The sequence below is a fragment of the Pan paniscus genome, chromosome 18, assembly GCF_029289425.2.
Source record: "Pan paniscus chromosome 18, NHGRI_mPanPan1-v2.0_pri, whole genome shotgun sequence".
NCBI classification, from domain to species: domain Eukaryota; kingdom Metazoa; phylum Chordata; class Mammalia; order Primates; family Hominidae; genus Pan; species Pan paniscus.
In genome coordinates this window covers 23190221-23210587 of record NC_073267.2, presented here as the reverse complement: position 1 = coordinate 23210587, position 20367 = coordinate 23190221, and the positions used below count along the sequence as shown (strand labels likewise).

General features: G+C 41.1%; 1 protein-coding gene across 10 annotated transcripts in view; it reads left to right on the top strand.

The window, feature by feature from the left end:
• CDR2 (cerebellar degeneration related protein 2) overlaps positions 1-18819 on the top strand; it is an 83793-nt gene extending 64974 nt beyond the window's left edge. For all 10 annotated transcript variants that reach the window (XM_063598511.1, XM_063598517.1, XM_063598516.1 and 7 more), the window contains 3 exons: positions 14907-15055; positions 15313-15477; positions 16934-18819. In XM_063598511.1, the coding sequence (XP_063454581.1) occupies positions 14907-15055; positions 15313-15477; positions 16934-17792 (1173 nt within the window). In that variant the 3' untranslated portion in view covers positions 17793-18819. The remainder of the gene's footprint in view (positions 1-14906; positions 15056-15312; positions 15478-16933) is intronic.
• Positions 18820-20367: the final 1548 nt, after the last annotated feature.

Sequence of the window (20367 nt, the reverse complement as noted above, 5' to 3'; positions counted from 1 at the left end):
CGAGTAGCTGGGATTACAGGCGCCTGCCACCACGCCTGGCTAATTTTTGTATTTTTAGTAGAGATGGGATTTCACTATGTTAGCCAGGCTGGTCTCGAACTCCTGTCCTCAGATGATCCACCTGCCTTGGCCTCCCAAAGTGCTGGGATTACAGGCATGGGCCACCACACCCGGCCTAAAACATGCAATATTTAAGATATACAGAATGGGGTAAGAGAACAATACAATGAATACCCATATATCCACCACCTAGCTTAAGAAAGAAGACTACCCACACTGTTGAACTTCCCACCGGAGAGGGAACTTATACCTCCTCCTCGGTGACATATCCCTCCCACCTACTACCAAACCATATCCTAAATTTGAAAAAAAAAATCATAGTTCCTGATTTCACAGTGTGTTCAGATGTTTTGCTCCATTCAAATAATCATAAAATACATGTTGCTTTCTCTTTGCTGTGATCTTGATTTGTTTACATTTTTGCTGGATATTTTATTAAAATACTACATTTTTGGCTGAGTGTGGTGGCTTATGCCTATAATCTCAGCACTTTAGGATGCCGAGGGAGACAGATTGCCCAAGCTCAGGAATTCGAGACCAGCCTGGGCAACGTGGTAAAACCCCATCTCTACAAAAAAAAATACAAAAATTAGGCTGGTGTGGTGGCGTGTGCCTGTAGTCCCAGCTTACTTGGGAGACAGAGGTGGGAGAATCACCTGAACCTGGGAAGTCAAGGCTACAGTGAGCCAAGACCGTGCCACTGTACTCCAGGTTAGGTGATGGGAGCGAGACCTTGTCTCAATAAAAAAATAATAATAATATAATACCTTTTGCCTAGCTTAACAAACTAAAATGAAAGATGCTAGACTAGGGCATTAAAATGGCCCTCTATGCTGCTAATCTTATAAATGGTCCCCTTCAAGTAGTTCAGTTATGTGTAGGCCACTTGACTGTAAAGATAATCGTGGATATTAACCAGTGTCCCATCAGAAACCTTTCTCCATGTCCCAACCCATGCTTCCCCCAAAAAGGGTCTGTACTTAAATTATAAGCTCCTCTCCCTTAAATTGGTACAGTAGACCCAGGACTTTTGTGTCTGTGCACAGAAAAATGTAAAAGACTCTAGAACAGTGAAGCAGTTCATCATAATGAGTACTTACTAAAGCTTTGATTATTTCCTGAACCAGGTGCTGGGAATTCAAACAAGCGGAGAATTACACAGTCCTTCCTTAGAAGTGATCACATTATACAGTTTTAAACTTTTGAATACAAATCTATCATCAAAACAAAGGCAAATGTGCAATCTCAATATCCATTAATTTTACCTAGTAACATAAAAGGTGTATACAGTAGACCCTCCCCTTGAGCAGGATTTCTGAAATACACTTTTATAATTCTAGGAAAGTATGGCTTGCAATGATATTGAAGTCACCAGGTACCATTTTTAGCATATTCTACATCAAAAGAGCGTAGAATATGTTTTACACTAAATTGAATTTAATGACCTACTGTAGGCCAGGCGCGATGGCTCAAGCCTGTAATCCCAGCACTTTGGGAGGCAGAGGCAGGCAGATCACTTGAGGTCAGGAGTTCGAGACCAGTCTGGCCAATGTGGTGAAACTTTGTCTCTACTAAAAATACAAAAAATATGGCAAGCACCCATAATCCCAGCTACTTGGGACACTGAGGCAGGAGAATCACTTGAACCCGGGAGGTGAAGGTTGCAGTGAGCTGAGATTGTGCAGTTGCACTCCAGCCTAGGCAACAGAGCAAGACTCCATCTCAAAAAAAAAAAAAAAAAAGACCTACTGTAGAGTTTGCCAGAAACCTAAAATGCAGAAAAACTAGGCATTTAAAAACTATTAAACTAGGCTAGGCATGGTGGCTCACGCCTATAATCCCAGCACTTTGGGAGGCCGAAGTGGAAGAATTGCTTGAGGCTAGGGTTTGAGACCAGACTGGGCCACAAAGTGAGACCGTGTCTCTAGTCTAAAAACAAAACTATTAAACTAGCCAAATGTTTTACGTGGTCAAGGAACTCTTTCCTACTTTGTTTCGTAGACTTTGTTTTTTAACTCAGTGGGAGATTTCAGAATAGTCCTAAACGATCATCACTGTTTGTATTTGTGTACAGACATAGTCTTAATTGTATTATCGTAGTCTATGAGGTTTATCCGAGGCCTGATTATTGCTAATAGTCAATAAATTGTATTGATGTTTCCTGTTAGAGCATTTATAAAACACTATAACTGGTACTTATTTTAGCGTATCTTTCAAGTGTAGCTGAAAGAAGTGTAAATATTTGTAAGTTGGGAGAATGATGCCTATTGATTAGCATAAGAGATTACAAACAACTGCTTTGTTTTCTGTGGTATCGAGGATGATTAAACATTTAAGCTAGATCATTGGTATTCTGAAAGTATCCAAAGATATCTGAGATTCTCTAAATCTACAAATAACACTTTATTATCTAATATTATCCATAAGATATTGCAAAGCGTCATGGAAATGAAATAATCCAGTTCAGACCTTCATGATTAAATAGGTATAAAATTCAGCCGGGTGCGGTGGCTCACGCCTGTAATCCTAGCACTTTGGTAGGCCAAGGCGGGTGGATCACGAGGTCAGGAGATCGAGACCATCCTGGCTAACATGGTGAAACCCCGTCTCTAGTAAAAACACAAAAAATTAGCCGGGCGTGGTGGCGGGCGCCTGTAGTCCCAGCTACTTGGGAGGCTGAGGCAGGAGATTGGCGTGAACCCGGGAGGCGGAGCTTGCAGTGAGCCGAGATCGTGCCACTGCACTCCAGCCTGGGTGACAGAGCGAAACTCCATCTCAAAAAAAAAAAAAAAAAAAAAAAGTATAAAATTCATGTATAAAACTATTCAGGAGATTTAGCTTGGAATATTTCGGGAAACATATTCATGAGTCTCTTGTTCCTATAATATGTAGTCCACTGGTTCCTAGATCTGAGCATTGCACAATGCAGTATTTTACTCTTTATCCAAAGCTGTTTTTGGCTAAGAATAATTACTATCTTAGGTTTCTTCACCACCATTACAGTTGACTTTCTTTTTTCTTTCCTTTTGTAAGTTGCTTCATGAAAGTAAGTTTCCAGTCTCAGTAGGGGAGATGAGATGGCAGTAATGGCTAAGCCCACTTAACAGCCAGGGGATTCCCACAGACTGTCCTTGCTGCCTGCTCCATCACAGCTGTGCCTGGGCAGATGTAGAGATCACGATGTAGATTTCTGAGGTCTCTCTAATAGCCTAAAAGAATGCCATGTGCTCTTGTAAAAGTAACCAGGCAGCTAAAGAGCCTACTTCCTTGCTAAATAATGACCCTTGCATATGTTCCTCTTATTGCAACCTTCAGGAGGCCCCCTAAACTTTATAAGGGCCCTCTCCTTAATTTGAGCCTTTTCAATGTGTTTCTCCTTCCCTTAAACTTTTTATTGAAATCTACATTACAGAAAAGGGCATAAATCCTAAGTGTATAGTTTGATGAATTTTCATAAAGTAAACATGCCCATGCAACCTATTCCTAGATAAGGAGTTGAGAGCATTATCAGCTCATCCGGTCACCACCCGGTGAGCTAGCATCCTAAGTTTAGCTTGTTTTTGACCTTTACATGAATGGAATCACTTGTACAAGTTTTAAAGTAACTGTTTAGAATGTTTATTGGGAATTAGATTACAAAGTAATACACAGCTTGGCGCAGTGGCTCACGCCTGTAATCCTAGCACTTTGGGAGGCTGAGGCGGATGGATCACTGAGGTCAGGAGTTCGAGACCAGCCTGGCCAACATGGCGAAACCCTGTCTCTACTAAAAATACAAAAAGTAGCTGGGCATGGTGGTGCATCCCTGTAATCCCAGCTACTCGGGAGGCTGAGGCAGGAGAATCCCTTGAACCTGCAGGGCGGAGGTCACAGTGAGCCGAGATCCTGCCACTTCACTCCAGTCTGGGCGAAAGAGTGAAACTCCGTCTCAAAAAAAAAAAAAAAAAAAAAAAAAAATCATTTTTTTAATTCAGAAAAATATATAGTTGAAGAACAAAAAATCAGCTCCTATCCCACCACCAGTGAAATTTAAAATGAGACAGTCCAGAAAAATGGTCTGGGAACAAACTCATCTGAGCGAATGAAAAATAGTGCAGAGAACTGGTGAAAATACTAGGACAAGCTCCCTAAGATTCTGACTTATTATGGAAATAGACAACTTGGACACTGCCAAAGGGTATTTTGTAAGTAGAACCACAAATATTCTTTCAAAGACTCTTGGAGGGTTTCAAACAATCCTCCTAAAAATTGATCAGTATTTTTGGTAGGCATCATTTTTAATGTAAAAACGAAAAAAACAAAAATTTCCTTTTATGTAAAAACGAAAAAAGATTAAACTATTCAAAATAATGGTTAAACTGGCTTCAGAGAAGCCTGTAGCCTGTCTTAACTTTTTTTCAGTGCTAATTTGAAAAACTTAGATAATTTTTTAAGAATCCAGAGCAAGTTTTTTCTGTTCTGGGTGGAAGGAGGGGAGGAGAGAACTCTTACTTGGGAGAGTAATGAGATCAGACACCATTGGATTCATTTACACTTTCCTACAACCGTGTAAGCAGCCTACAGCCTTGTGTTTTGGTTACTTCCCTGCTTAGACACCTGTATTATCCCCTACAGGAGTTGTGCCTAGCACTCAAAGTAGTCTGGCCTTCAAGGCATCCCTTCTTTCAAGAGTTCATGCCCTCTTTGGAAATGGAGAAATATTTTGTGCTGCTTTTACTGCATGTATCAATATTCTACTGCATATGATACTTAATTGATTTGCTTTATTTTCCTTTCCCCTTATTTCCCATTGCAACAGTGAGCACTGTTGTTGTGTTTATTCATGGTCTTTCACACATACTAGGTAATCGATACTTTGTTGAAATCAGTATTTTAACAGAGGAGAAACAGCTTACAAAGCTCTTCTAATAACTCCTAAACTTTGGGTTTCCACCTCTGGAGATTTTTAAGGCAGGCAGAAGGGGCTCTGGCCTCTGTTTTAGGAGATTCAGGTTTAAACCCTCAATTTTAATTGCAAATAGCTAGAGAATTTAGACATATGAATTACCCCTCAGATTCTGTTTGCTCCGTCATGGAATGGTGATAATGCTTACACTGCTTTGGTGTAGGAGTTTTCTGAGGGGATGAGATTATGGAGGCATATATATTTTGAACAGTATAAATTGTTAATTTGGTATAGGATTTTTCTGAGGGGATGAGATTATGGAAGCATATATATTTTGAACGGTATAAATCGTTGCATAGTTTACCAATGTTTTAAGAATTTTAGTAGTGAGCCGGTGGCGGTGGCTCACGCCTGTAATCGCAGCACTTTGGGAGGCTGAGGCAGGTAGATCACGAGGTCAGGAGTTCAAGATAAGCCTGGCCAAGATGGCGAAACCCCATCTCTGCTAAAAATAGAAAAATTAGCTGGGCGTGGTGGCGGGCGCCTGTAATCCCAGCTACTCAGGAGGCTGAGGCAGAGAATTGCTTGAACCCGGGAGGTGGAGGTTGCAGTGAGCCAAGATTGCGCCACTGCAGTCCAGCCTGAGCAGAAAAGCGAGACTCCGTCTCAAAAAAAAAAAAAAAGAATTTTAGTAGTGAAAAAAGCCTTTAAAAATTTGTATGGATATATAACAGCTTTACATATATCTGGGGCGCCTGTGACGTTTTGATACAAGCATACAATGTGTAATGATGAAATCTAAACTGAGATAACCATGACCTCCAACATTTATCATTTCTTTGTGTTGGGAATATTGCGTATCTTTTCTAGCTATTTTGAAGTATACAATAAGATATTGTTAACTATAGTCATGAAAGAACTTAAATTCTGAAAAAATAAATCTTCCAGAATTACTGGAAATAGACTTTAAAAACAATCTAATCCCTCAATTTTAATAATGGGATTATAGGTGGTTTCTATTTTCATGTTCATGCCTCCCGCCACCAGATTTCTACAGGGGAAATACATTTCATCAGGGGAAAGAGATTTTTCAAAAGTAATAGGAAATATTTCTTCATTATTGTGGAAGTTCATTTTGATACTAAATTCAGAGGATTTAGGCTGTAATCCTTAATTTCAGGATAATCCCAACACTGCTTACAAACCAGATTTCCACTCCATTTCTATGCGTTTTTACTTGGGGTCGTTTGTTTCTATCTTTCCCTGCGTTCCAGGTTAGGATTCCACAATTGCAAATAGGTATTTATGTAATTCTGCTGGCCTTTGTTTTTTAAAGATTTACCTTAATTGTAAAGGTGGCCTGTTTGTAGCTTTTGTGCATAACTGGAACCTTGTACTCATAGTTGAGGTGACAGTCTGTGCAAATTCCTAGACAGTGAGATAAACCCAAGGCATTTTGCTATAAGTTGACATTTTTGCCCACATTTCTGCTACCCCATGACCCCCTTCCCCCACTGTTTTGCTTTAAATGTCTCCCTTTCCTGTTTACTATGGCAGTCAGATTCATTGGAGGCTGTGTATCAAAGAGAAAACCAGCATGTCAGCAGCATGTCTGTACCTTGAGATGAGAGGTAGGAAATAAGCTAACCCATTTCCTTCTAGATTCAGAAAAAAAATGAAGCACTGACTCCATAGACCTAGATGTCTGGCCTTACATCAGTACGTACTTAGAGATCTCATCATTTTTCTTTAAGTTGCTGACTGGTTTTGTCAGACTCTTCTGTAGGTCCCCTATAACTGAATCTTGGAGAAGTGAAGGGCTTTTCTGATTAATTTTGGTTTCCTATAATAAGATTAAGCTCCTACCATGTGAAAACAAGCTCCTTGACATTCTTTAGATTGTTGTTAAAGCCAAGTCATCTAAAACCAAAATATCACAAGTTCTTAAATGGTTTCATTATGTTGTTATCACAGGTATCACAGGTTTTTATATATCAAACGAGGAACTTTCTATAGTTTCTTAAATGGCCTGTTTGTGCTTATTTGCATATTGACTTGTTTCCTGTCTGTTGGCCACAACTCTAACTTGAACATCCTATCTGTAAGAGAACAACAACTTGAGACCCATCTGGTATCTGGTAGGAACTGTAAAAGTCTCCCCCTCAGATTACCGGGGCAATTGCTGCCATGGGAATAAATACAGAGAAATAATCTATAAATGGAGAAGGGGGGAGAGAATTCATGGTTAATAGGCTGTTTTCCCAAGAGGGCTAAAGCCAAAGCCCTTCTCAAAACCTTTCAGTTAAATCCCCCTTGACATCTCACAGTCTGAGTCATGCCAAGCACAATAAGCTGTTGTGAAGAAAAGTCTAGAAACTGCCAGTTCGCCAGTATTTTTTCGTCCCCTACTGTGTGTCAGGAATGGACTAGATACACAAGAGCCTTCCATTCTTAGAAGACTACAGTACTGGCCTGGCACGGTGGCTCACGCCTGTAATCCCTCCACTTTGGGAGGCCGAGTCAGGTGGATCTCCTGAGGTCAGGAGTTCAAGACCAGCCCGGCCAACATGGTGAAACCCAGTATCTAATAAAAATACAAAAATTAGCCTGGTGTGGTGGTGCAAGCCTGTAATCCCAGCTACTCAGGAGGCTGAGGCAGCAGAATCACTTGAACCTGGGAGACCAAGATTGCAGTGAGCTGAGATCGTGCCTCCAGCCTGGGCAACAGAGTGAGACTCCATCTCAACAACAACAAAAAATTGAATATTATTGTATTGTTTTGAGAGAAATCAATTTAGGGTACCTTGGGAATGCTGCCGCTTTAGACCTGCTTTAAGGTGGTCTTCTTTCTTTTTTTTTCTTTCTTTTTTTTTTTTTTGAGATGGAGTCTTGTTCTGTTGCTGAGGTTGGAGTGCAGTGGCATGATCTTGGCTCACTGCAACTTCTGCCTCGCAGGTTCAAACAATTCTCCTGCTTCAGCCTCCCCAGTAGAGTAGCTGGGATTAGAGGCACACACTACCTTGCCTGGATAATTTTTGTATTTTTATTTATTTTATTTTATTTTTTAGACGAAGTCTTGCTCTTGTACCCCAGGCTGGAGTGCAGTGGCGTGATCTCGGCCCACTGCAACCTCCACCTCCTGGGTTCAAGTGATTCTCCTGCCTCAGCCTCCTGAGTAGCTGGGATTGCAGGCACCTGCCATCATGCCCGGCGAATTTTTGTATTTTTAGTAGAGACGGGGTTTCACCATGTTGGCCAGGCTGGTCTCGAACTCCTGACCTCAGGTGATCCACCTGCCTCGGCCTCCCAAAGTGCTGGGATTACAGGCATGAGCCACCACACCCGGCAAATTTTTGTATTTTTAGTAGAGACGGGGTTTTGCCATGTTGGCCAGGCTGGTCTCGAACTCCTGACCTCAAGTGATCTGCCCACCTCGGCCTCCCAGAGTGCTGGGATTACAGCCATGGGCCACAGCACCTGGCCAAAGTGGTCTTAAAAGGCTTCTGAAGAGGTTATGTTTGAAATGAGGCCAGAAGGATAACTGGAATTTATAATCTTTCTTTGGTGCCATGGATCCCTTTGATTATCTAATGAGATCTAGGATAATCCTCTTAAAATTCATTGAATTACAAAGGAAACCTGTTAGAATGAAATACCTGTCAAATATTGAAAAAAGTAAATTTGTGATGTAATATAGATACATATTAACATATTTAATAACAAGATCTAGAAACTACCATGATTTCAAATAGTGATGAATGTAGGCAGTAAATCAAGATTTCTGCAACTATAGTGCAATATGAAAATACCTGTGATTTCTGTTGATGATGAAGTCACAGATAAACCTAATACTACTGGTGGTTTATTGCCTCTGTCAAAAGAAAAAATTACGACAAACATAGTATAAAGATCTTAATTAGCTTTTATTTGAGATTCTAAAGTTGGGCAACACCTCATTCTTAGAGAATGAGGGTTTCAATGAGCTGAGCAGAGGAAGTTGGTTTTATAGACAGGGGCTGAGGAAAGCAGAAACAGAAAACAAAAAATGGGTGGTTTCAAAGTTAATTTATTTGTAAAGGTTAAAGCAGAGGGAAGTCCCTTATGCTGGCTAAAACTGGCATGTTTCGGGGCTTGGCTATTATCTCTTCTAATTTCTCAGAAGTCAGATGAACAACTTTGCTTTGGCTTGCTGACATGGAACTTTAGCACAAGTGACTCCATTTGGGTTTGGTTTGTTGGGCCTAGGGCAGGGACTCAGTCCAAACCAGTGGTCTCCTATAAATTTTAACAGATCAATTAGTACTTGAAAGAAATGTCAAATTTCATTTAGAAGTTAACAAAAATGAAGATGTAGCTGTTCAGACCCTTTAAATTCATCCATGTTCACAGACCCTCTAAAGTCTATCCATGGACCCCAGGCTAAGAACTGCTGGCTTAGGTGGAGCAGCCAGGAGAACTGCATCCCCCCGGATAGGGGATCGTAAAGGCATTAGAGGAGGGAGGCACTTGCCTTGCAGTGGGGCAACTCCAAAAAAGGCAAAGATATCTCCCCTAAGTGTGAAATTTTAAAAAAATCAATAGCTAACAAATGAAGCTGGAAAAATCACATGAGACAATTGGGAAAATATTAATGCTGAAACGTAATAGATGTTAAGGAATTATTGAGTTTTTTTCCCTTAGGAATTGTGGTTAAAATAAAACATCCTAGAAATGTATGAAGTTGTATACTTGAGATGCCTTGGATTAGCTTTAAAATGATTGGAGGACGAGGAAAGTAGGAGAGTAGAGATGAAATAAGATTGGCTGTATGTTGATAATTGTTGAAACTGGTTGATGGGTACGTGGGAGTTCATTAAACCATTTCTCTGCATGTATATATGTTTGAGATTATCCACAATAGAAAGTTTTATTTATTTATTTATTTTTAGACATAGTCTCACTCTGTCGCCTAGGCTGGAGTGCAATGGTGTGATCTTATCTCACTGCAACCTTTGTCTCCTGGGTTCAAGTGATTCTCATGCCTCAGCCTCCCAAGTAGCTGGGACTACAGGCGTGCGCCACCATGCCTAGCTAATTTTTTTTTTTTTTTTTAAAGTAGAGATGGAGTTTCACCATGTTGGCCAGGCTGGTCTCGAACTCCTGTCCTCAAGTGATCCACCCGCCTTGGCCTCCCAAAGTGCTGGGATTACAGGCATGAGCCACCACACCTGGTCCACAATAGAAAGTTTTAAAATGCAGTGGATAAGATTAGCCGTCTGTAGAAATTCAGTATTTGTTTGGACTGAGAAGTTAGGAAGGATCACTCAAGCAAGGTTAAAAGGTAACTAGTTTATAATTTCAGGGAATTAATGATTGTTAAGAACATACCAAAGTGAAGCGTTATGATGATGAATGCTGCTGTGGTACAGTTAAAATATAACCTAATCTTAGTGGATAACTGCATCTAAGCTGAGCCCTATGCAGGGAGACGGTGAGCATTAAGCTGAAGAGTCATCATTGATCCAGTGAATGCCTGTGTCTCCTAGACCCAAGAGAAAAGGACATTGGTCAGGGCAGGGGACTTCCAGGATTTTCCATGTCCAAGATCAACATTTCTCTACGTGTGATCTCTGGACTGCCTGTACTAATATCACCTGGGTTTGTTGCTAAAAATGCAGAATCCTGGCTCTACTCCAGTCTCAGCCTTTTGAGGGGAAGGGACCCAGGTTCTTACACTTTAATAAATCTTCTTCCAGGTGAATCTTAGCACATGTAAAGTTTGAAAACTGTAGCTTTAAATAAAGATGAGAGTAGCTTCTCCTTATTGAGCAATTTACCATCTGCCAGATCTCATGCTGAGCTCTCTGCATATATTAACGTTTTTGTAAATTATATATTTGTATATGTCAGGGAGGAAAAATATTTTTTTCCTCAACCTTCATGAGTGCTTAGTTGGAAAGGACCCCTGCAACAAAAGACAGATTAACAAGAGAAAAACAAGCTTACTAACATATCTATTTCATTTATATGTGTGGGAGATACCCAGGGGATGAGTCATTCTCAAAGGTGGCTTTGAATTCCAGCTTATGTAGTATCTTCAACAAAGAATGGTAATTTTTTAGAGAAGTGACAAGACAAAGGGGAAGAACTTTGTCTAGGGGCAGAACTTGTGGGAAGGCAAGTAAGTGGTGATAAAGGCCCGTTAGCAAAGCTTGTTAGTGTGGATTCCTCTGGTGCTGTCTTCTGGCCCATAAAGGTCTAAAGTTGTTAGTGGTTAACCTTTGTTCTCCCTGGTAGAGAGGGAGGAGGCAGGAACCTTTTTATGCCAAAGACGCATGCTTTGGGGTGACATAGTCCAGTCTCTCCCACATGCACATTTATCTTTACAGCCTTATGAAGTAGTTGATGAGGAGAACTCACATTAGAAAAATGTGCTTGCTGTAGGTTACCCAGTTCTAAACAGCAAAGCAAGACCTCAAACCAGGTTCTGACTCCAAAGCCTGTGCTCTTAGCTACTATACCACTGCCTCCCATCAGACTCCTCTGATCCCATGTCTACCAGAGACTCTCATTCATGAATCGGCCTTTCACATGCCCTTTGTGGGGCAGCTGTGTCCTAATAGAGGATGTGAATATTCTTGTCACTGGGCAGGAACAGTTCCTGTTGTATATTAATAAATTAATGTCTGGTTTATGCATTAGCCTTTTTAAAGGTAGTTCTGAGTCCTAAAGAATACTTGATAATTTATACTTGATATAAAGAAGCTTGAAACATTTCTGCAGCTATTATATATATATTCTTGTGATTCTAAGCCTTTTTTCCGCTCCCGTGGAATCTCATCAATTCCTAAGAGATTGAACGTGTTCCCATCAATGACAAGAACCTACTATGGAATGACTAGCCAGAGGGCAGGATTAAGGGCTACTCCTTTAGTTCTGAAAAAGCTTCACCCATGAGAATTAGTGGTTGATTTCCAAAGGACCAGGAGAAGCTGGTGGGAGTTGAGGCAGTGAAGACTACACACAGGCTTTTATAGACCGTGCCATGTGCTCACCTTTCTCATTTAATTCTGCCAGTTCTACATGGTAGGTACTAACAGATCCGCTTACTAATTCCGAACTCAAAAAGCTCTATAAAGCAAGATTTTTTTTTCCCCTTAAATTTGCAACAGATTCATTTGGTAGTAGATCTTTACCTGAACTGATGTGAGGCTGTTTATAGTCTTAGTTCATACTTTTTGATGCAGAAATATTAATGCTTGATTACAGGGTGCTGCCCAGACCTCACAGGTATTATAAGGTGTCAGCTGTGTGTCAGGTATGAGCGCCATGTTGTCTTTCTAAAATTTAAAGAATTTTCCAAAACACTTTTGACTTCAAGAGTTTCAGATGAGAAAGTTGAAGTTAGGTTAAGTGTTTGTTCAACTCTTTGCTGCTGAGTTATGTAAATGGATTTGAAAAAAAAAGCCATATATGCTTTTTTCAACACTTTAAGGGCCCGTTGAGTGTCATTTAGCCCATTCTTTGTTAGCCTTGCAAATACTTCTAGAGTTGTAGAAAAAGCCTCAAGAAGAGTGTGTTGTGTTGTGTTTGAGACAGTCTCTGTCACCCAGGCTGTAGTGCAGTGGCACGATCTCGGTTCACTGCAATGTTCACCTCCCACGTTCAAAAGATTCTCATGCCTCAGCCTCCTGAGTACGTGGGATTACAGGCGCGTGCCACCACGCCAGCCTAATTTTTGTATTTTTATTAGAGGTGGGTTTTTGTCATGTTGGCCAGGCTGGTCTTGAACTCCTGGCCTTAAGCAATCTGCCTGTTTTGGCCTCCCAAAGTGTTGGGATTACAGGTGTGAGCCAGCATGCCTGGCCAAGAAGAGTGTTTTTAAAGTCAAGTTCTGAGTCTTTTACAGTTTGATCATCAGTAAGCTTCAAACCATTTCTCCCCTCTTTCTGGTTCTGTCCAGGGAAATACTGTGACTTTTTCCTTTGGAATATATACTGTGTTTTAGTGTCTTCAGGTAGAGCTGAGCAGGGAGGGAATCAAGGTGACTTACACTGCGGCATTAAGGTTGGGATTATTCCCCTTTATCCTTGGCCATTTAGGAAGCAGTCTTAGCAGGACCAGAATAAATCATCTGATACGTTTCTCGTGAATAAGGAGGATAATGGTGATAAAACTCTCATAAAATTAAAAATAACAGGAGTATATTAAGCTAAAATATATTTCTTGTCAAAGCAACATACTTTTCATTTTTTTTGGTCCAGAATGCCTCACTCAGAGAAAGAGATTGATTTTTTTTTCCAAATTAAGATCCTCCACATAGAAATAGGAACGTTTTACACTGTTGGTGGGAGTGTAAATTAGTTCAACCATTGTGGAAGACAGGCTGTCAATTCCTCAAGGATCTAGAACTAGAATTACCATTTGACCCAGCAGTCCCATTACTGGGTATGTACCCAAAGTATCATAAATCATGCTGCTATAAAGACGCGTGCACACGTGTGTTTATTGCGGCACTATTCACAATAGCAAAGACTTGGAACCAACCCAAATGTCCATCAGTGATAGACTGGATTAAGAAAATGTGGCACATGTACACCATGGAATACTATGCAGCCATAAAAAAGGATGAGTTCATGTCCTTTGCAGGGACATGGATGAAGCTGGAAACCATCATTCTCAGCAAACTATCACAAGGACAGAAAACCAAACACTGCATGTTCTCACTCATAGGTGGGAATTGAACAACGAGATCATTTGGGCACAGGGTGGGGAACATCACACACTGGGGCCTGTCGGGGTGGGGATAGCATTAGGAGAAATACCTAATGTAAATGATGAGTTGATGGGTGCAGCAAACCAACATGTCACATGTATACCTATGTATCAAACCTGCACACTGTGCACATGTACCCTAGAACTTAGAGTATAATTTTTTAAAAAAATCCTCCACGTTAGGCTTTATTTCTGTTAAACATGATGTTTTTGCTTAAACTTTGATCATATGTTCCATGTTTTTTGTCTTAAGGGATTGTTATGTCTCACTTTAGACTTTTTAGTTGAATATTAATTTTATGCATGGTATATGCTTTGGAAAATTAGCCTCACAATGCACTGGGGTATTGGTGAGCATTAGAGGAGCTAAGCATATAAAGGACAGCCTGTGCTCATTTCTTATGAAGACAGGGAGTTTAATTTCTTCTTTTCTTAAAATAAACATATGGTATTGTGGTATAATAAAAATTATATATTTGGTCTTTGTCCCTGGTTTCTGGCATAGAACTCCTAAAACCCTTGGAATTTCCTGAGAGGTTGAGGTCTGGTCACCAGAGAAGGTAACCACATGATTAGAGGGTTAGATCTATCAGTCCCAGCCCCACAACCTCTGGATAGAGGGAAGGGTTGGAGCTTGAGTTCAGTCACCAATGGCCAATAATTGAATCAATCATGCTGATGTGAGAGAAGACCTGGAGAAAACTGAAATGGGTCTAAAGGAGCTTCTGGGCAGTGCTGGGAGGCCAATGAGCCCAGAGATGGAGACTCTATGCCAGCCCCACCCCAACAAGAGTTGGTGCTGACAATCGGAGAATTGGTGTTGGAACAGCAGAACAGCAGGTATCTTTTTTTTTTTTTTTTTTTTTTTGAGATGGAGTTTCATTCTTGTTGCCCAGGCTGGAGTGCAATGGCGCCATCTCGGCTCATTGCAACCTCTGTCTTCCAGGTTCAAGCAATTTTCCTGCCTCAGCCTCCCAAGTAGCTGGGATTACAGGCGTGTGCCACCACACCTGGCTAATTTTTGTATTTTTAGTGGAGGCGGGTTTCAGCATGTTGGTCAGGCTGGTCTCGAATTCCTAACCTCAGGTGATCCACACGTCTCGGCCCCCCAAAGTGCTGGGATTACAGGCGTGAGCCACCGCGGCCAGCCAAGAAACAGCAGGTATCTTATCTGTTTGTGTCACCTGGTCCTGATCTTCTCTTACAGTATCTGACGAAGCAAGTGGAACTTCTACGGCAGATGAACGAACAACATGCAAAGGTTTATGAACAATTAGACGTCACAGCAAGGGAACTGGAAGAAACAAATCAAAAGCTAGTTGCTGAGAGCAAGGCCTCACAGCAAAAGATTCTGAGGTAAATTTTCTAGAATCTGACAAGGAAGGACTAGGGGGAAGTTCTTTAGTATAAACTAGAATAGAACATGGCTGCAGTGGGTTTGGGTCAATATGGGATAAGGTTTAATTTAATTCTTTTTGGAGAATGGAGATTAAATAGACATCCTTTCCAATTAAGAAAGCCCAGTGTGAGTGGTTCGTACCTAATCTCTCCTCACCGCTTTTGCCCTTGATTCAATATGACAAGCAGCAGTGGCTTCTGTCTGTTCCTCACAGCCTGACTGAAACGATTGAATGCCTGCAAACCAACATTGATCACCTCCAGAGCCAAGTGGAGGAGCTGAAGTCATCTGGCCAAGGGAGAAGGAGCCCGGGAAAGTGTGACCAGGAGAAACCGGCACCCAGCTTTGCATGTCTGAAGGAGCTGTATGACCTCCGCCAGTAAGAGCCTGCCTTTCTGTGGAGTTACAGCAGGGACTGTCTCATGTCATTGGCACATTCTGATTTCCAGTAGATTGAAAGTACCATTTTAAGAAAAGTCACTTAGCTATTAAGCTACCATTGGTTTGAACAAAATCACTTAAACATATAAATTACAGAGTTCTTAGATATTAGTAGTTCTCATTTGGAAAGTCTTGGAACACTTATTTCAGTGCTTTTAATGTATTAAATCATAGTTTAAGATGAATTCTGATAGACTAGATTTGGGAGTTGTGTTTTACATTAGAGTGAAGAAAAATAGAAATACTGGTAAAACAAAAATTCAAGCGAACAGGAGATTTTTTGCTTAAAGAAGTACCTTTATAACTTAGAGTTATAAGTCTGAATCTTTAAGAAGTATTTATGGAACACTTGTGTGGCAAGCTGTATGCTAGACCCAAGGGTTGGCGAGCAAAATAGAGTTTCTACCCCTGTGAGCTTTCAGTCTGACGGAACGGCAGATAAGCAAATAAAAACACAAATAAATAGTCAAGGTGCTTCAGACTGAGCAGGAGAAACCAGGTGGTTCATTTGGTGGGTCTCAACCTTGGCTGTACATCAGATCACCTGTGGAGTTTTTCAAAATGCAAATACCAACACATTTCCTCAGGCCTAAATCAGAATTTCTAGGTGCGGGTAAAAAGCTGCCCAGGCAATTCTGATGAACATTCCTGGTTAAAAATCACCACAGCAACAGTAATTTGCTGTAGTGATTCAAACATAGTTACATATTATGAATCATGTGGAGAGCCTTTAGAAACCCTCAGGCCAGGTAGCAGACCAACTAGGTTGGAATCTGTGGGTTGGGACCCAGGCACCAGTACTTTTTAAGGTTTCCCTTGTGAGGTCATTGTCATACTGCTAGAATAGATGTTCTCTAGTACTTTTAACATTAAAAAAAGATTCGTCGCAAAAATTGAGTTTGCTTTCATGTGTTTATTTACCAGCCTCACACAATTCCATTTTAGCCACTGCTCCAAGTGTGGCTAAAAACCAATCACTGTTGGCCGGGTGTGGTGGCTTACGTCTGTAATCCCAGCACTTTGGGAGGCTAAGGCAGGAGGATCACCTGAGGTTGGGAGTTCGAGACCAGCCTGACCAACATGGAGAAACCCCGTCTCTACTAAAAATACAAAATTAGCTGGGCATGGTGGCGCATGTCTAAAATCCCAGTTACTCGGGAGGCTGAGGCAGGAGAATCGCTTGAACCTGGGAGGCTGAGGTTGCAATGAGCTGAGATCGCTTCACTGCACTCCAGCCTGGCGACAAAGTGAGACTCCGTCTCAAAAAAAAGAAAAAAAAATTAGTCACTGTCACAGCTCCTCAAATTTATTTAGTTGAAAAAAAATCACCAGTCTTCCTCTCGTCATTTTCAGTGGACCTGTGTAATATATTCTTTCAATATTTTTTTCCCTAGACACTTCGTGTATGATCATGTGTTCGCTGAGAAGATCACTTCCTTGCAAGGTCAGCCAAGCCCTGATGAAGAGGAAAATGAGCACTTGAAAAAAACGGTGACAGTGTTGCAGGCCCAGCTGAGCCTGGAGCGGCAGAAGCGGGTGACTATGGAGGAGGAATATGGGCTCGTGTTAAAGGAGAACAGTGAACTGGAGCAGCAGCTGGGGGCCACAGGTGCCTACCGAGCACGGGCGCTGGAACTAGAGGCCGAGGTGGCAGAGATGCGACAGATGTTGCAGTCAGAGCATCCATTTGTGAATGGAGTTGAGAAGCTGGTGCCAGACTCTCTGTATGTTCCTTTCAAAGAGCCCAGCCAGAGCCTGCTGGAAGAGATGTTCCTGACTGTGCCGGAACCACATAGAAAGCCTCTCAAGCGCAGCAGCAGTGAGACGATCCTCAGCAGCTTGGCAGGGAGTGACATCGTGAAGGGCCACGAGGAGACCTGCATCAGGAGGGCCAAGGCTGTGAAACAGAGGGGCATCTCCCTTCTGCACGAAGTGGACACGCAGTACAGCGCCCTGAAGGTGAAGTATGAAGAGTTGCTGAAGAAGTGCCAACAGGAACAGGACTCCCTGTCACACAAGGCTGTGCAGACCTCCAGGGCTGCAGCCAAGGACCTGACTGGAGTGAACGCCCAGTCTGAGCCTGTTGCCAGCGGCTGGGAACTGGCCTCTGTCAACCCAGAGCCCGTGAGTTCCCCTACAACACCTCCAGAATACAAAGCGTTGTTTAAGGAGATCTTTAGTTGCATCAAGAAAACTAAGCAGGAAATAGATGAACAGAGAACAAAATACCGATCACTCTCCTCTCATTCTTAATCGAACCTCTAGCTCTACTACTAATTTGCCTATTGCCTCTCTCCCCCATTCAGACAAGTGTTTGTAGACTCTGAAGCCTAATGTTACTCATGACGTTTGCCTCATTGCTTTGCTTATTTAGCAAATGCATGCAACGAGGAAAGGAGGTGGCTAGTGGTATCAGTTCTCTGATCCACTTCCATTTAAGCTCCCCAGGAAATCCCATGACAAACTGGCCTCTGGCTGGCGCGCTGATTAGACTTCAGTTCCTGAAAAGGACCAGTGGAGGGAAGAGCTATACTTCTGGAGAAGTAGGCCTGGAGTTACTACAGTATGGGGGAAAAGGGTCGAGTTACAACAAAGCTAAGGCAATTCCTATTGCTTCCTTGCACAACTTCTCAAAACGATGAAAGTCAGAAGGCTGTCAAACTCAAATATCTTTGCAAACACTGTTTGAATACTGTGAATTCATTACGAAGAACGTTCGAGAGAAAGCAGGGGTCTAATCCAAAAGAGATGTCATTAACCAATACTCCAAGTCCTTGAGTTTTGTTATATCTGAACTAGTTGAACTGTGACTGACAGGTAATCCTAATATATCCAAATCCAACTGAATACCAAATTGAGATGGCAAATTTTTGTTTGATGTAAGTTAGCTTGTTAGCATATGCCCTAGAGGGCCTCCGTCCCTATATTCTAATGTTTTTACTCAAAGCTCTAGCCTTTAGGATAGGTGAATATGTAAATCTTTCATCACTTTCTCAAATTCAAACTAAAGGGGAAAGATCAAACCCCTTCCCTTCCTACCTGTTTTCTGAGCTGTCTGACTTGCCAGCCACAAGCTGCTCTTGCAGAGTTCTTACCATTCCTGTAAATGTTTTGACTTGCTGCAGAAATTCCTATCTACTTTATTAAGCAGTATTGATGTTCTGACTGTGGAAACGTCCTCTCACTTGCATTCTTTTAACTTAAAACTATTTAAGAACTGATGTTCCGATTATTGTATATATTTTTCTAAAAACCAAATAAAGCTACCTATGAAAATGAACAGATGGATCTACTGTGTCTTACTTTCAATATAAGCCATTTCGCTCTTATAACCAACTGTTCACTTTTTTTCTTCCAACAAATATCGCGAGAAAGATTTGCAGTGATTTTTTTTTTCCTATTTTAAATAGGGAATCCTTGGATTTGTGTAACTTAATACCACAAATTCTGCTCATATTGCTAAATGCTCATTAAAACTACTCTGGACAAACATTTTCAAATTTATATACTCTGTAATTTTCACTATTTCAGAAATGTCAGACTTGGTTCTGAATTAATAGCATTTGACAAATTGATTCTCAAAACATTTGATCAACCATAGCAAAGAAACTATACTATTCAAACATTAAAACAGGCATTGAATCTAAATTACTTTTGCTTTTGGATTAAGTTTTTAAAAACAGGTAAAACATCTTTTTAAAATTTCACTTTGTAAAGCGGTGGTACCCAATTTTTTGGCATCGGGGACTGGTTTTGTGGAAGACAGTTTTTTCCACAGACCCAAGGTAGCAGGGGATGGTTTCAGGATGAAACTGTTCCACCTCAGATCATTAAGAATTAGTTCTCATAAGGAATACACAACCTAGATCCCTCGCATGTGCAGTTCATAACAGGGTTTGCACTCCTATGAGAATCTAATGCCACTGCTTATCTGACAGGGAGCTCAGGTGGTAATGCGAGCGATGGAGAGAAGCTGTAAAGAGATGAAGCTTCACTCTCTGACCTACTGCTCACCTCCTGCTGCGCAGACCAGTTCCTAATAGGTCGTGGACCAGTACTAGACCATGGCCTGGGGGTTAGGGATCCCTTCTCAGTCCATCTCCTCCCTGGAATCAGCTATTTACCAGTTTTATGTATATTCTCCTAAAATATTCTGTGCATAAATTAGCACAATGGCTATGTTTGTCACCCTGCATTTTTAAGCAAATGAGCATAGGTACTCTTCATCTTACATTTTTATTGAGCCATATATCTGACGATGTGCTTTTCTTATAGTAGCTACATAATATTCTGGTTTATGGATATATAATAATTTGTTTAAATAGTACCTAGTGAGCAGATTGTTCTAGACTTTTGCTACTACCAAAGAAAAAGTCTGTAATAAACAGCCTTATATACATCTATGGACATTTGTGATTCTAGAAGACATATTATTAGAAGTTAAGTAAAAAGGCATTTTGCAATTACTCTCATGGATGAGGATGTCTATTTTTTCATACTTGTGCCAAGAAACGTTTTGACCTTTGCCAAACTAGTAGAAAAATGGTGTTTTCCTTGTAGCTTATATTTGCATTTCTATTAATAAGACAATATTTTTTAATCTGTTAGCCATTTGTAGTCTCCTTTGCCTATTTAAAGAGCTCTATTTATATATGCAGTTTTGCAGTTAGAAGTTTGAAAGTGTTTTGTCCCAGATTATCTTAATTTTTATCTGATTTTTTTGTTGTGTGTGGGTTTTTTTTGTTTTTTGTTTTTTTGAGAAGGTCTTGCTCTGTTGCCTAGGCTGGAGCGTGGTGGCATGAACACGGCTCACTGCAGCCCTTGACTT